At 39.1% G+C, this 13,546-nt stretch overlaps 1 protein-coding gene across 1 annotated transcript; it reads left to right on the top strand.

Annotated features, from left to right (window-relative positions):
- The first annotated feature begins 7,157 nt into the window (after positions 1 to 7,157).
- Positions 7,158 to 8,222, top strand: gper1 (G protein-coupled estrogen receptor 1). The gene has a single exon (XM_006798331.3). It carries the CDS (start codon positions 7,158 to 7,160, stop codon positions 8,220 to 8,222), a length of 1,065 nt encoding a protein of 354 aa, XP_006798394.3.
- Positions 8,223 to 13,546: the final 5,324 nt, after the last annotated feature.

Raw genomic sequence — 13,546 nt, 5'->3', positions numbered from 1 at the left:
TGTCTGCAAGTAGGAGCTAGAAGTGTGTGAGTTAGCAGGATCACACTATAAACAGCCAACTTTTCAGTTAAATCTGAACAGGCTGAAGTAATCAGTTATGATGTTCATATTACAGTTAGGAAGCAGTTGCACTGTATTGCACAACAGTGCGTGGATTAATAATACCTGAGAGACCAAAATATAGAGGCAAACATAAGATCTCCAGTGGGAAGAGGAGGGGGTCTTGAATCATGTGCACTGCATCTGGAAATGATATGATAATGAAGTGAAAAAAGCATGGATGTCGTGGCTGCTGTTTCCATCTCTGAGGATTGAACTTTCTCTGAGCTTTTTAACTCAAAAAGCACAAACCATCACTCATCAGTTACTGAGTTTGTCACTTGTTTGTCACTCTTAAAGAGCAGGAAACTCGTCATGCACGCAGGGATTATTATTCATATGTGTTGTTGTCATCAAGCTGATTACAAAAGGGTAATTGGACATGTTTACAAGCCCACATGATTATGTCCAAAGAAACATACAAACCGCGTACAACCCAACTGCACACCAACTAAAAGCCCTCAAGGAACTGTGCAGCAACATGTTGCACTTGATACCAACTCCCCCAGGCCTGCAGGTGTATTAAGAAAAGCATATAGAAGATATTTTCCAATAATGTCAAACGACTTTTTTTTTGCCATATACTGTAAAGTTACACATACACATTATCTGGTATGGATTATCTGCTTGGAATAAAAGCAAAGTGTGAAGTGTGAAGTGTGTCAGGTTACAAGTTTCACACTTTTGTCCTTATTTTGCTAAGTGCACCAGGAAAAGCTCTTAAGTGTACCAGCATGTGTCTGGAAATGGAGTAATGCTGACATAGCACAGATTTCGTAATGTGCTACATTAGTCTTAATGTTGTTTTTCTCCTTTAAAGGTTCAGCCAGACCAGAAGTATGAGGGTCGGCTTCGGTCTTACACACAGTATCAGAGACCACCTATGAAGACGGAGAATTTGGCTTGCGGTTTGAAATGTTTTATCTGGCACTCATTCATATTTCACACACAAACCTTAGCCCACCGCTGTTTCTTTCTTAATGTGGATGAAAACTGGGCTATATAATGTAAAGGCAGGAGCAAGACCAAACAGGTTATAGTTCTCACGCAGGTATCTCACGCTGGGATCAGAAAAAAGGGGAAGAAGTCGCGTCAAATCCTGAATTCCTAGAGCAACCAAGCCACAAGAAAGAGAGAACAAAAGTGTCTGACTGCAGGCAGGAAAACCCTCCACATGATAGTAAAAGAATAAGAATGAATACATTAAATAGGGCAAAGGAAGTGAAAAGGCAGGAGCACAGCAAAAAGATAGCAGTTGTACAAAAGAAAAAACAAATCTAAAGATTGCAATTTATCAAGAACATGGTGAACATGTTCTTGATAATGGCAGAATAACAGGGCTACGGTTCCTTTCACATGGTGGAAGGTCTGGCCTTGACACGTTTGAAATCTCCCACTATAATAAATTCAGAACAGACCAGGAAGCTTCAGGAAGGAACCTTCATGTTCATCGCATCACTTCAGCTCTGGGGAAACATGTGCACCAGGGCAGATGCTTTGAATTCAACCCACCCTTCCTCCATTGCCAAACCTGTTCTTTTTGCTTCTCATCTCCAGAAATGAAAAAAATAAAAAATAAAAAAAATAGACTAACAATAAAAATCCCAGCATCAGCTAAATATCAAACATAGGCCTGGAAGCAGTGCAGAGGAGCTGGACTCAGGCAGGATGTTCCATTCAGAGTTTGTGGTTGTGGCTGTGGGAGATGCTGAATAGAGCCAGCAGCACATCAGACCGGTAAGTGGAGGCAGATGAGGGTGCTGTACCCTCCCTCCTCCAGACCTCCCACTTTCACTCCCCCAACCACAAGCAGTTAAACCCCAAAACATCCCATTAACACTGCTTGTACTGATAGTATTGCTTCCATATTTAGCCTAGTTCTTAAAGAGGAGTTATAACAATGGTATGTTTTGTAGTTATGACAGAATTTTATGGCTCGATTTTTTAAAAACGAGACCAAAAGAAATGTTTGATTCATCGTACATTTATCCATCAGTTTCATCAATTGACCTGCTGTGTATTTTTAGAATAAAAAAAATCAACATCTGACCTGCTTTAATACTTTGAAACACCCAGACACTTTCATAAATCATCGTAAACACCACAGAAGACTTTTACTGGATTCCTGTAACCCACTGCTCATCCCACTCCAACATCAATCACTGTTAATGCCAGTGGGCCATCCAGTGGACATAAGCATGAACTGCAACCTTTCTGACAACATTGAGCATATACTGTAAGTCCAGTTGAAACGCCTCAAGACAGAAATATATATTTGAAGCACAGTATGGAAATTCTATGTTATGCAGATCATGAAAAAGGAAAAAACTGGTATAATGATTTGTTTTTACCTGTATAATAAAGAGCAAAATATGGAAAACAGAGATTTCCTGCAGCATTTTTAAGTGAGTTTTAGTGTCTCGCTCAATATCTTTTCAGCCATGCAAGATCTTGCTGGAAAAAAAAAAAACTAAAAACCTTATCCAGATGAGGCCCAGACTTTATGTAACATTTAGCCTGATTTGTTTCTCAGAAGTGCTTCATACTGTAGAGAAATCCAACAATCGGTCAGTGCCCCACCTTTTCTTTTTCAGCTATTAATAAAGCTTTGGTGGGGAATGGCATATGTGAGGTATTTGTTCTCTACTAAAACAAATACAACTAAGTGTGCTTCAGCAGTCATCATGAATTTGGTTTTGTTGACTTGCACATTTGACCGCTACATCCCCGCTTTCCCCTTATCTGTGTGAAGTCACGCAGACTGAATAACTCAGATTTCGGGTAGCTGGGGAAAAAAACAATCGCACCAATCTGGCTGACTGCATGACCTCTCGGACTTGCTGCTCTCGTCTTTCTTCGTGTGTGCTGCTGCGCTGACCTTCTACCACAGCTAAAATCCTCTTTTATGTAACCCACAGAAATGGCTCTCTGTTGTCCATTCTCCTGTCAAAACCCCAAAGTTGTTTGCACCAGCAGGGCTTCCAGCTGCTGTATTGACCCTGTCTGCTCCCTCAGACTGCTACTGTTGCTCCGCTGTACCATATCCTCACTGCCAAAACACAGCTCCTTGACGACATGAAGCTCTGCGACATATTGCTGTTGCATGCTGCTGTTGTCCCTTAAAAGTCCCTTCAATAATACTGCTATGTCTTTTACATTATTAAAACACAGTAAAGATTGTAATGCTTTATGTGAGCAACTCCACACACAACAGATTAAGTTTTAATCCTGTGCTGGGGGAACAAGGTTCACATGTTTCCCTTTTTTTTCCTTTCTAAAGGGAACCTTTTATGGTTTTCTTCATCTTCTGCCAAATATAAATTCACAGTGGTGGATGCTGATATTTAACATGTCCAAGGTTTTGAGCTAATTCCTCGGGTTTCGGCCCGTTTGGTTTGTTTGTTTGTTTTTTGTCTAATCCTGTCATCATATTGTTTACGAGAAAAAAAATCATTCAACATCATTAGGTATTGTTTTTGTGTTGGCTGCAGTTTCTTCAATTCTAACATTTATTTTTTGTTTTTCTGTCCAAACTACAAGCCCAGACACCTCTGAGTGCGTTGACCTTCCATGTCTTCAAATCCGCTACCTCCACAGACTTTTTGTTGTTGCTCACATCTTTTTTTAAAGCCCTGAGGCCTGTACACAGCAATACCAAAGGAACTTCAACACCATACCTACCAGCACTGATGCAGCTATGACCCCAACTCCCTGCCTTCCTCGGGCTGTCTTTAAATGAAGTGACCTTCCCACCTTGTGAGAAGTTTACAGTCAAGTTTGGTCTTTTGGAAGCTTTTGCTTGAATTATCAATTTTCTTCACTTTAGTCCTGCTTAGATGTTTTTGTTTTTGAAGGTGAGCTATTATGCTCTTTTATAGTTTCACGTTTTTATCCTTAGGCTCTACCATTGTGTTTTTGTATAATTCATATTGAGAAATTAAAATGTTTAATGACATTATAAAGCCAAGATTAGAAAAAGACTTTCTACATCAAGAGTTTGGCTCACAGGTCACTGTGAGTGATAGGGATAGGATTATACAGGTCAATTCCAGTCCTCTATGTAGAATTTTCAGCTACTTGGGATACCAAAATGATAAAAAAAAATAATAATAATAATAATAAATTAATGTTTATTGAACCTTGGCCAGTCTTGGTAGCCGGGGATTGGTCCGCCAGGACCTCTGCTCCTGGTGGCCGCCCAGCTTACAATGCATCCGACCCCTACGGTGCCCACCACCTGCAGGAAGATGGGCCCATGTCCATTATTTTGGTCTGTGCCCAGCCAGGCCCCATGGACTAAGGCCCGGTCACCAGACGCTCACCCTCAGACACCCTCCCTGGGCCTGGCTCCAGGGTGGGGCCCCGACAACTCTACCCCGGGGAGCTTGAACTATTCCCTTGGTGGTTTTTTCATAGGGGTCTTCTAAATTGCTCTTTGAACCTTCTGACAGACAAATGAAAAAAATTAAGTAAAAATTTGCATTTATAAGTCATATTGTTTTTGCTACAGCCTGTATTTTTGTTTAGGTGTTTCAAGTGAATAGAAGTCACATTGACGATAGAGGTTTTAAATATTCATGTATAAAATATTATACACTTGGAATTACAGGATCAGGTTAATATAAGCATCCACCACTAGATACGTATATAACGTCCCCTTTAATGAGTTCAATGAGTTAATTTATTATAAGATTACATCATTGTTTTCCGTAGCTGCTACCGTTTTTTGCAGCTGCCAACTGATCATTTGGGAATACCTACTCTTAATTATAGTAGGCTTATGCTTAGGGCATCAATAATTATACTGGGATAGTTTAATCTATTATATTTTCCAGCATAATTTAATTTCACATTGATGTCTTCTCAGTAAATAGCTCTGTTTTAGCACATGGTTATTGTATGTCTGGAATAATTGTAGGCATCTGTGGCTAATCCATCTGAGTGTTGGAAGATGCCAAATCAGCCAACACTACATCCAACAGCTCTCCATAGTCTCAGGTGTAATAGAAATTAGCACAAATTATACTGATGCTAAACCTTGGCCAGTAGCAAAATGCCTGTTTTGTTTCCCACTTATTGAAAGTGACACCTCACAGTGTTTTAAAGATTTATCTGGGTGTAATTGTCATATTGACCGTGGGCATTGAATAAGCAACCGTCACTGTTTTTTGTTGTACATAAAAAAATCAATTCTTTACTTATTATACAAGCATACTAATGAAAAAGCAAGGTAATGCCTGGTATTTTTCCACCGGCCCTGGGACTAAATGCTAGGCTACCCAGGTGAACAAATACTTAAAACAATATGTGGTTTCTATAACAACACAAGCTGGTTGTGTCCAGGTAAATGCCACGCTGCATCTAGTTGTTGCCAGAACTTTTCTTTGATTTAAAGTTTAGCACATCCAGTTCAATTCTGTGATTTTAGGATTTAGATGTTTTTCAGATCCTTGGAATCACTAAGTCGGAGGAGAAAGAGTAAGATAATGAAATGAAGCATGTTGACAAACTATGCGTGACAGATCATCTCTTGCCTCCCACCCTCCCCTCATTTCCAGACAGGGTTGGGCCAAACAGCAGGTGGTGCAGAGGAGAAGCCTGGACATGGGATATACAAATCTCTGGCTCCCTGACTTCTACACCAGGCAAGCAAGAAGGAGCAATAAATGCTAGATTTATATGTAAGTGTATTTTTTTTTTATCACCAAATTCTTTGTACTGGTTGGAGATTTATGTATTTCATGTATTTTGTCTTAAAAAGACAGAAAATAGCACATCACATGTGGGTGTTACTCTGTGTATTTGATCATTTACAGTTAATTTCAATGTGAATGGGGCTTTCTCTTGTGTGAATGCAGTTACACAAGTTATGTATTATGGTCTTCAACTTGAGTAATCACTCAGAAAGTTGTAATATATTGAATTTCTTAGATGTCAATGATCGCCAGAGGATTTTTACTGAAATTCTCCACCCTGATTGATTGATTGTTGAAAAAATATAGGAATAAAGTGAATTGTTGATCAATGCTGCCATCAGATTTCAGGGTTTGCACTGCCTTTAAATGTTTAATAGAAAAGTCTAATTAGCAGCACAATCATGACGTGCAATGCATTTAAAGAGCAGAGACATTTAAAGTAAAAGATAAAAAAAAATACTGTACACATATTGCTTTGTGAGATTCATAGTCTACACATTAATTTATGATATTTGCCTCTCAAGAGTGCTTATTATTATAAGTTAATATTGCAGAGGGGTTTACTCTGATGGGAATAAAACCCTGGGAGCTGAGAATTTTTGTTAAAGGTCAAGTTTGCCATACAGAATACACTCTGCGTTTCACCAGGGAGGGTGTTCGGATTGGTTGAGGATTTTAAAGAAGGATTTCAATGCATCTGTTTAAGTCTAAAGCTTGAATGTTAATGTGCACATTTGGTTGTTGCTATTCATTTATTCCCCTAAATGTTTTGTTTAAGGTGTATAATTTTCACGTTTTATCTTTGATAGTATTTTTAAGTAACTGCTATGTACCTGATATATCTCATTTGTATCATGATTGTTGTTTTTCCAAGATTTTACCCCTAATTATCTTTCATGTTGTTGTTTTTGGAGGGGCGTTTTTGTTCAGACAGCTCAGGTGTCACAGCAATAACATCTTGGGTCAAAGCCTGCTGAATAGAGATACACGTGGACTTGAAGAGACAATTCAGGACTCAGATCAGATGACTCAGAAGAGGAGAAAGAAAGCCACCCTTTAATCTCAGGACTGCAGTTGTGATGTGAATTGGAGAAGCTGAGGGCCAATGGCCATTTTAAGACATGGAGGCGCTCCTGTTCGGCATCAAAAATCTTTTGGTAGATGAAACTTGATGTAGGGATGGGGTCAAAGAAGCCATAAAAGATTCTCTCCACTCACCTGACTTCTGCCAGCATGCCGTCACAGCATAGATGATTCACCCTTTGAAGAGGCGAAGCTGGGAACTACTGTGGTGTAATGATGTAGCAGCTACAGGTGACTTACACTTGGCTTATGATTTAAGACGGGCCGACCACAGACAGTATGGAAGGGCAGACAATCTCTTGGGCCTGGATATATATAAACAGTACGGAACAACTGAACACTTCATATCCATACAATGCTACAGACTTAAGCGAAAACTCAGACAAATACCAGTCATACATCGTTGGTCTCTTCCTTTCCTGCCTGTATACCATCCTCCTTTTTCCTATTGGATTTATTGGTAACATCTTAATCCTGGTGGTGAACCTGAACCACAGAGAGAAGATGACCATCCCCGATCTTTACTTTGTTAACCTGGCTGTAGCTGACCTCATCCTGGTGGCAGATTCCCTCATTGAGGTCTTTAATCTGAATGAAAAGTATTACGACTACGCCGTCCTCTGCACCTTCATGTCACTTTTCCTGCAGGTCAATATGTACAGCAGCATCTTTTTTCTCACGTGGATGAGCTTTGACAGGTACATCGCCTTAGCTAGCTCCATGAGCAGCAACCCACTGAGGACTATGCAGCACGCCAAGCTCAGCTGTGGCCTCATTTGGATGGCCTCCATCCTGGCCACGCTTCTCCCCTTCACCATTGTGCAGACCCAGCACAGAGGTGAGGTGCACTTCTGTTTCGCCAATGTCTTTGAGATTCAGTGGCTGGAGGTAACCATTGGCTTTTTGGTGCCCTTCTCCATCATTGGTCTATGCTACTCTCTGATTGGGCGAATTCTCATGAGGGCCCAGAAGCACCGTGGACTGTGGCCACGGCGGCAGAAGGCCCTGCGCATGATTGTGGTGGTGGTTCTGGTATTCTTCATCTGCTGGCTGCCAGAGAACGTCTTCATCAGCATTCAGCTACTGCAGGGCACAGCTGACCCATCGCAGAGGACTGCTACCACCCTGTGGCACGACTACCCGCTCACAGGCCACATTGTTAATCTGGCAGCTTTCTCCAACAGCTGCCTCAACCCCATTATCTACAGCTTTCTAGGAGAGACCTTCAGGGACAAGCTGCGTCTCTTCATTAAGCAGAAGGCCAGCTGGTCGGCCGTGAACCGCTTTTGCCACCATGGTCTTGATTTACACCTCCCTGTCAGGGGTGAGGTGTCAGCGGTGTGAAGAGAGACAGTTACTAAAGTTACACAAACTTGCGTCAAATCAAAGTTACGTATCAGTTTTCTTCAACTGTTATTTAGCTTTGCCTCATACAGTAGCTGTGCCAGCGTCTCAGTTAACCTGCTCACTTTCTGAACAAAAAAATTAAGGATTTACACCATGAGAAGGAAAACAAGGTGTTTAGTAAATATAAAACACACAAATACAGTATATAAAATCTATTTCATGCTAATCTCCAAATTTACTTTTCCTTAAGTTCTCTGTGTGGCATCAGAAAATAAATGACAAGCAAGATGTTGGTATGTGCTATTTAAAGTCTGGCAAAGTGAGATTAATATTAATAATAATAATAAATATATCACCCTGTGTGATATATATATATATATATATATATATATATATATAGCATAAGGAGGCCTACACATCCACACCATCATGTGGCCGCATTTGGAACTAAATTAGTGACAGTCTTCGCTCTAAGACAATGCAGTGCCTATTTATTTCTGCTTTTAAGTTTTTTCTTTACTTTTGTTGAAATGTTGCCATGTTTAGCGAAAGTGGACCTATTAAACTTATTTAAAACTCCAGATTTTTATGTTTTTACTCTACTGGAGTGACTTTGCATGATTCACAGCTCCAAATAATCCATATTTATCTCATACTGGGGGTCATTCAGCCCCTCAGTTCAGCTCCCTGCAAAAAAAAGACGTAGCTCCTTTAAGCCAACCTAGTCTTTATTAGCTGCCCCTCGCAAGCAAAAGATTTGCAGATCTATGTCTGACAGCCATATTTGGTATAACCAGCCTCATAAAGAGCTATAAGTGGATGAAAATCTACATTTCTTTTACATGGATTTAGCAATCTGAAATGTTGGCCATGTTTAACATGACAGAAAACAAAGAAAAGCATAATAGGTCCACTTTAAACATTCACTGGAGCATGCAAACACATGTTCACAAACTTACTTTATTGTTATAAATAAAAAAGATGTCCCACTTTTCCATGAACTGAAAGTCAAAGTTATTGATAGCATCAATAAACCTGTTTTAAATATTGAGATTATTTTGTAGATCTTTCAGGAAATAGAAGTTAACACACAATCTCTATTTCTTAATTGGTAAGCAGAACATTTGTGCTCATATTTACATTGAATCCAATGTCAGAATCGGGATCAGGGCTCAGTTTAAAGATGGCTGCAGTTATTACCTCACTTGTCAGTTCCTGTTAGCATGATGCTAAAGCAAAGAGGCAGGTGTTGTTTTTGCCAGGAGAGCAGGAGACTGAGTAAACATATCATTCCATGCTAACAACATAAAGCTGCTTCATTCAGGCTTTCTTTAACATATATTCTTAATTTCTAAGTACAGAGGCTCTGACAGACAACATTTCATCTTCTCATACTGCATCCACATATTTTATTTACAAGGTAAAAACTTCTCTTTTTTTAAGTCGAATCAAACAACTAATGACAGTAACACAATTTGGCCAGTCAGACATGTGTTTGTTCCAGATTCACTGTGTTCCCAGAAGCCATCACTGAGATATAGCTGCCTGTAAATTGACAAAATGATTTTGACAGAACATTATAAACATTAAGATATTGACCACAAAGGTTAATTTAATTCAAATTAGCAGTTGCAGTATACAAATTTTCAACTGTATGGTCCCTGAGGCATTATATTAGAGGTTGCATGAAACCTTATTAATTTCACAAGTGCTTCTAGTCATATATTTGATCATTTAATATAACATGCTTCAAAGCATATTAACAGTGTTATTTACATTTTTACAAAAGCAAACATTTTACAGTATCATGCATTATGAATACTGGATACAGGAATTGCCATCACAACCAGGTTATCTTTATACACAATCTGTGTATTGCCAGCCTGCAGGCCGTGTGTGTGTGTGTGTGCATTAGGCGACCAAAGATAATGGCGTAACTGGGAAAAACAGGAGTTCAAACCACAAACTGTTATTCCAGCTGTAACGGGCCCTCAGCCTGGGAAAGCTACTCTGAGTATTGTTTCAGTGATTGTTTATTAGACGTCTGCAAAAAATGCTAAACTTTTTGCAGTGCACGATGCTAAAAATTCTCTCAACTAGTGTTTCCATTACGCTAATTTTGGTTGTTTGTATTGCACTTTCCCCATTCAACAAGCTCTGCTTTTCACACCTGTCCATAAATCTGTTAATCTTAACAAAGATTAAGCACAGATTGTATATTTGGAAATTTTATATGAACGTAGACATATCTGATGATTTATAATGTTCTGTAAACGGCACACGGCTATAACAGTGCCGTGAGGGCACAGAAACTGGAAGACAGGCAAGTAATAATGCAATGAGGACTGTCAAGTTCATTGATATAAACAAGCAACACCTATACTCCAGAGCCAAGACCCTCTTTGTTGAGCCCTGAAGGAGAGGCAAAAGCCCCCATCTGTACACATATAAACACGCACAACTGTGAGAAGAGCTTTTCAGTGAACTATGTGAACAGCTGAGACTACTGAGGAAGGTTAAAGGGTTGTGGTGGCTGACGTCACAGAAGGGAAAAGGGTGCGACTTTTCCACTGCCTAAATTCAGTCCTTCCTCTTGATAATTCTGACTTGCACAATAAGCAAGAACCATTTGATAAAAGCACAGAATGAAATACTATTGACTTATCCAATGTTTGAATTTTTGGTCATTCCTTAAGACTGAGATCTGCTTTATTTCTTCATAGTTTGCTTCCAAGGAAAAACAATCGATTGTAATTGTTTAAAGTGGTCTTGAGCAACAGTTCTTCGCTCTTTCTGGAGGGTTTTAACAGTTCTTCTTCTTTCCCACGTCAATTGAATCCAGTGCTTTTACCTGACCATTTTCAGAACAATGTTTTTGTTTGTCAGAGGGCCCAGTGGCGCCAGTGTCTGGCAGCCTCGTCTCTGTCAGTGCGCCCCAGGATGGCTGTGGCTACAATGTAGCTTGCCATCACCAGTGTGTGAATGTGTGTGTGAATGTGTGTGAATGGGTGGACGACTGAATGTGTAAAGCGCTTTGGGGTCGTTAGGGACTAGTAAAGCGCTATACAAATACAGGCCATTTACCATAAGATAGACTTATGAATCATTCAAAGCAGCTAATTCAAACTGAAGGGATGAACCAATTATGTGTCTTCAGTCTGAACAGTCTCTCAAAGTATTGTCCTTAAGAATTAAGAGGAAATTTAGCAGACACCTGACAGAGGACCTGAGAGATGCATCTGACCCTTCAGTTGATCCATCTGTTGTTTGCCAAAGCCTCAGACAAGTAAGGGTGGCTGTCAAGAAGCCATTATCAAGGAAGGGAAACAGATAGAAAAGGCTGAGGTATGCCAGGTATTACACAAGAACTGAACTGAAAAATAGTGGAATGATAATTCCAAATTCAAAATGTTTGTTTTTTTCATCAGCATGTATGGAGAAGATTGAGAAAGAGGGGTTGACAGCCACCTGTAAAGCACGGAGGAGGCTCTGTCATGGTTTGAGGCTGAATTCTAGCCAGTGGTGTTTGACATTGTGCCACAAGTGATGGAAATATGAACACAGAATGGTACAGTCAGAGTTTGATCAACCATGCAATGCCATCTAGAAAATATCTGACTTTATTTTGCAAGGATGACAATGATCCCAAACATACTGATAATCCAGTAAAAGCACGGAACGATTGAACAATATCAGTCATGGATTGGCCTCCCCAGAGTGCAGACTACAACACTGAAGCAGTGTGGGATCATCTTGACAGAGAAGAGAACAAAAGGCAGCCAACATCTAAAGAAGAGCATTACATTCAATTCAACTCAATTCAATTTTATTTATATACCACAAAAGCAGTCTTCTCAAGGTACGTTATATTGTAACGCATAATAACAATGTCCTTCAAGAAGCCTGGAGACCTATTTCTGAAGACTGCTTAAAGAAACTACAAGAAAGCTTGTCTAAGAAAGTTCCAGCTATGTTGAAGAATAAAGGTGGTCATACCAGACACTGACTTTTAAGCTCAAAATATTTCTATTAACTCCATTTTAGCTTTATGTACAGTATTTCCATGCACATTTCAATAAAGCTGTGCACCTATTTCTCATTTTCCTAGAAAAATATAAAAGAAATGTTGGGTGGCTCAAGACTTTTGCACATTACTGTATGTTGTAGGATTCGTATTGCTGAAATCTAAAAAGAATCTATCCTCTGCTATGAACATGAGCTGCTTAAAGCATACCAAAAATAATGCTTGAAAAATATGATTCTGCTCCTTAAATGTTATTTTTACATAACAAACATTCCCAACATTGTCTAACTGTAAGCTTAGCATAGGTGGGGCATGTCAATGTAATTACAACGGGATGCTCTGGAGCTTATGCATAAATATAAGGCAGTGCACTCGGTGCACCTGAGCAGCTGAATAATGGATGAGCTGTATAATTGCATTTGTACATTAAAATCCCAGGGAAAAAGAACCTGAGCAGTGCAGATTATATTCCCAGATACAGAAGTGAAGACCCTTGAAACTACTTGATGTCAATTTAATGTGGAATTCTGGTAAGCTGAGAAAGATGCAAAAAGCAAAACAACTATAAACAATAATAAAGACAATAAAGAAACAAAAAAAACAATCTGATATATCACCATCTCATAACATAACTTACTACATCAAAGCTTACTTACTACAAACTACATCACATTGATTTTTATCGGTCATTCCAGATATTTTATCATTCAAGCATATTTTTTAAATCATGTGACATAACAGAAAGTTGGCCTGAAATCGGTTAGATTTAATGAACACTCAGCACATAACATGAAAAACTGATTCTAAGATGAAGTTTGGTTTTCTGGCCCTCTCTGACTGGAGCTTTAAACTCCACTTGTTGCTCAGTGATGGGTTGATAATCCTTTAAAAGGTTTAATTGGATGAGAGACCATTTATTTATACTACTCACAAGCAGTAAGGGCCATTTGACTAAACAAAGTCACTTTTTTCAAGTAACACTGAGTGTTTTACAGATTTTAACACGACAAGCTTAACGATTGCAAATATTTAAAAACAAACAGACAGATAAAGGTAAATAAAGGCAGAGAAATTATTTAACTCAAAAGTTGATGAATTACTTTTGTGTTTAAGCCAAATATTAAACACAACCTATAGCAAAACAGCTGTTCAGACTATTAAAAAGAAATAAATACAAAAGAAAAAGAAAGAACGCCATATCCATAGGTAAAAACTACAAAAAAGAATGACTGAAATATCATGAAACATCTAAACGAATAAAAATCTAAGTACAATACAAACAAATACGGGTATATTG

This window comes from Neolamprologus brichardi, chromosome 4, assembly GCF_056152115.1.
Source record: "Neolamprologus brichardi isolate AB-2024 chromosome 4, ASM5615211v1, whole genome shotgun sequence".
NCBI lineage: Eukaryota > Metazoa > Chordata > Actinopteri > Cichliformes > Cichlidae > Neolamprologus > Neolamprologus brichardi.
This window is presented reverse-complemented; position numbering and strand designations above follow the sequence as displayed.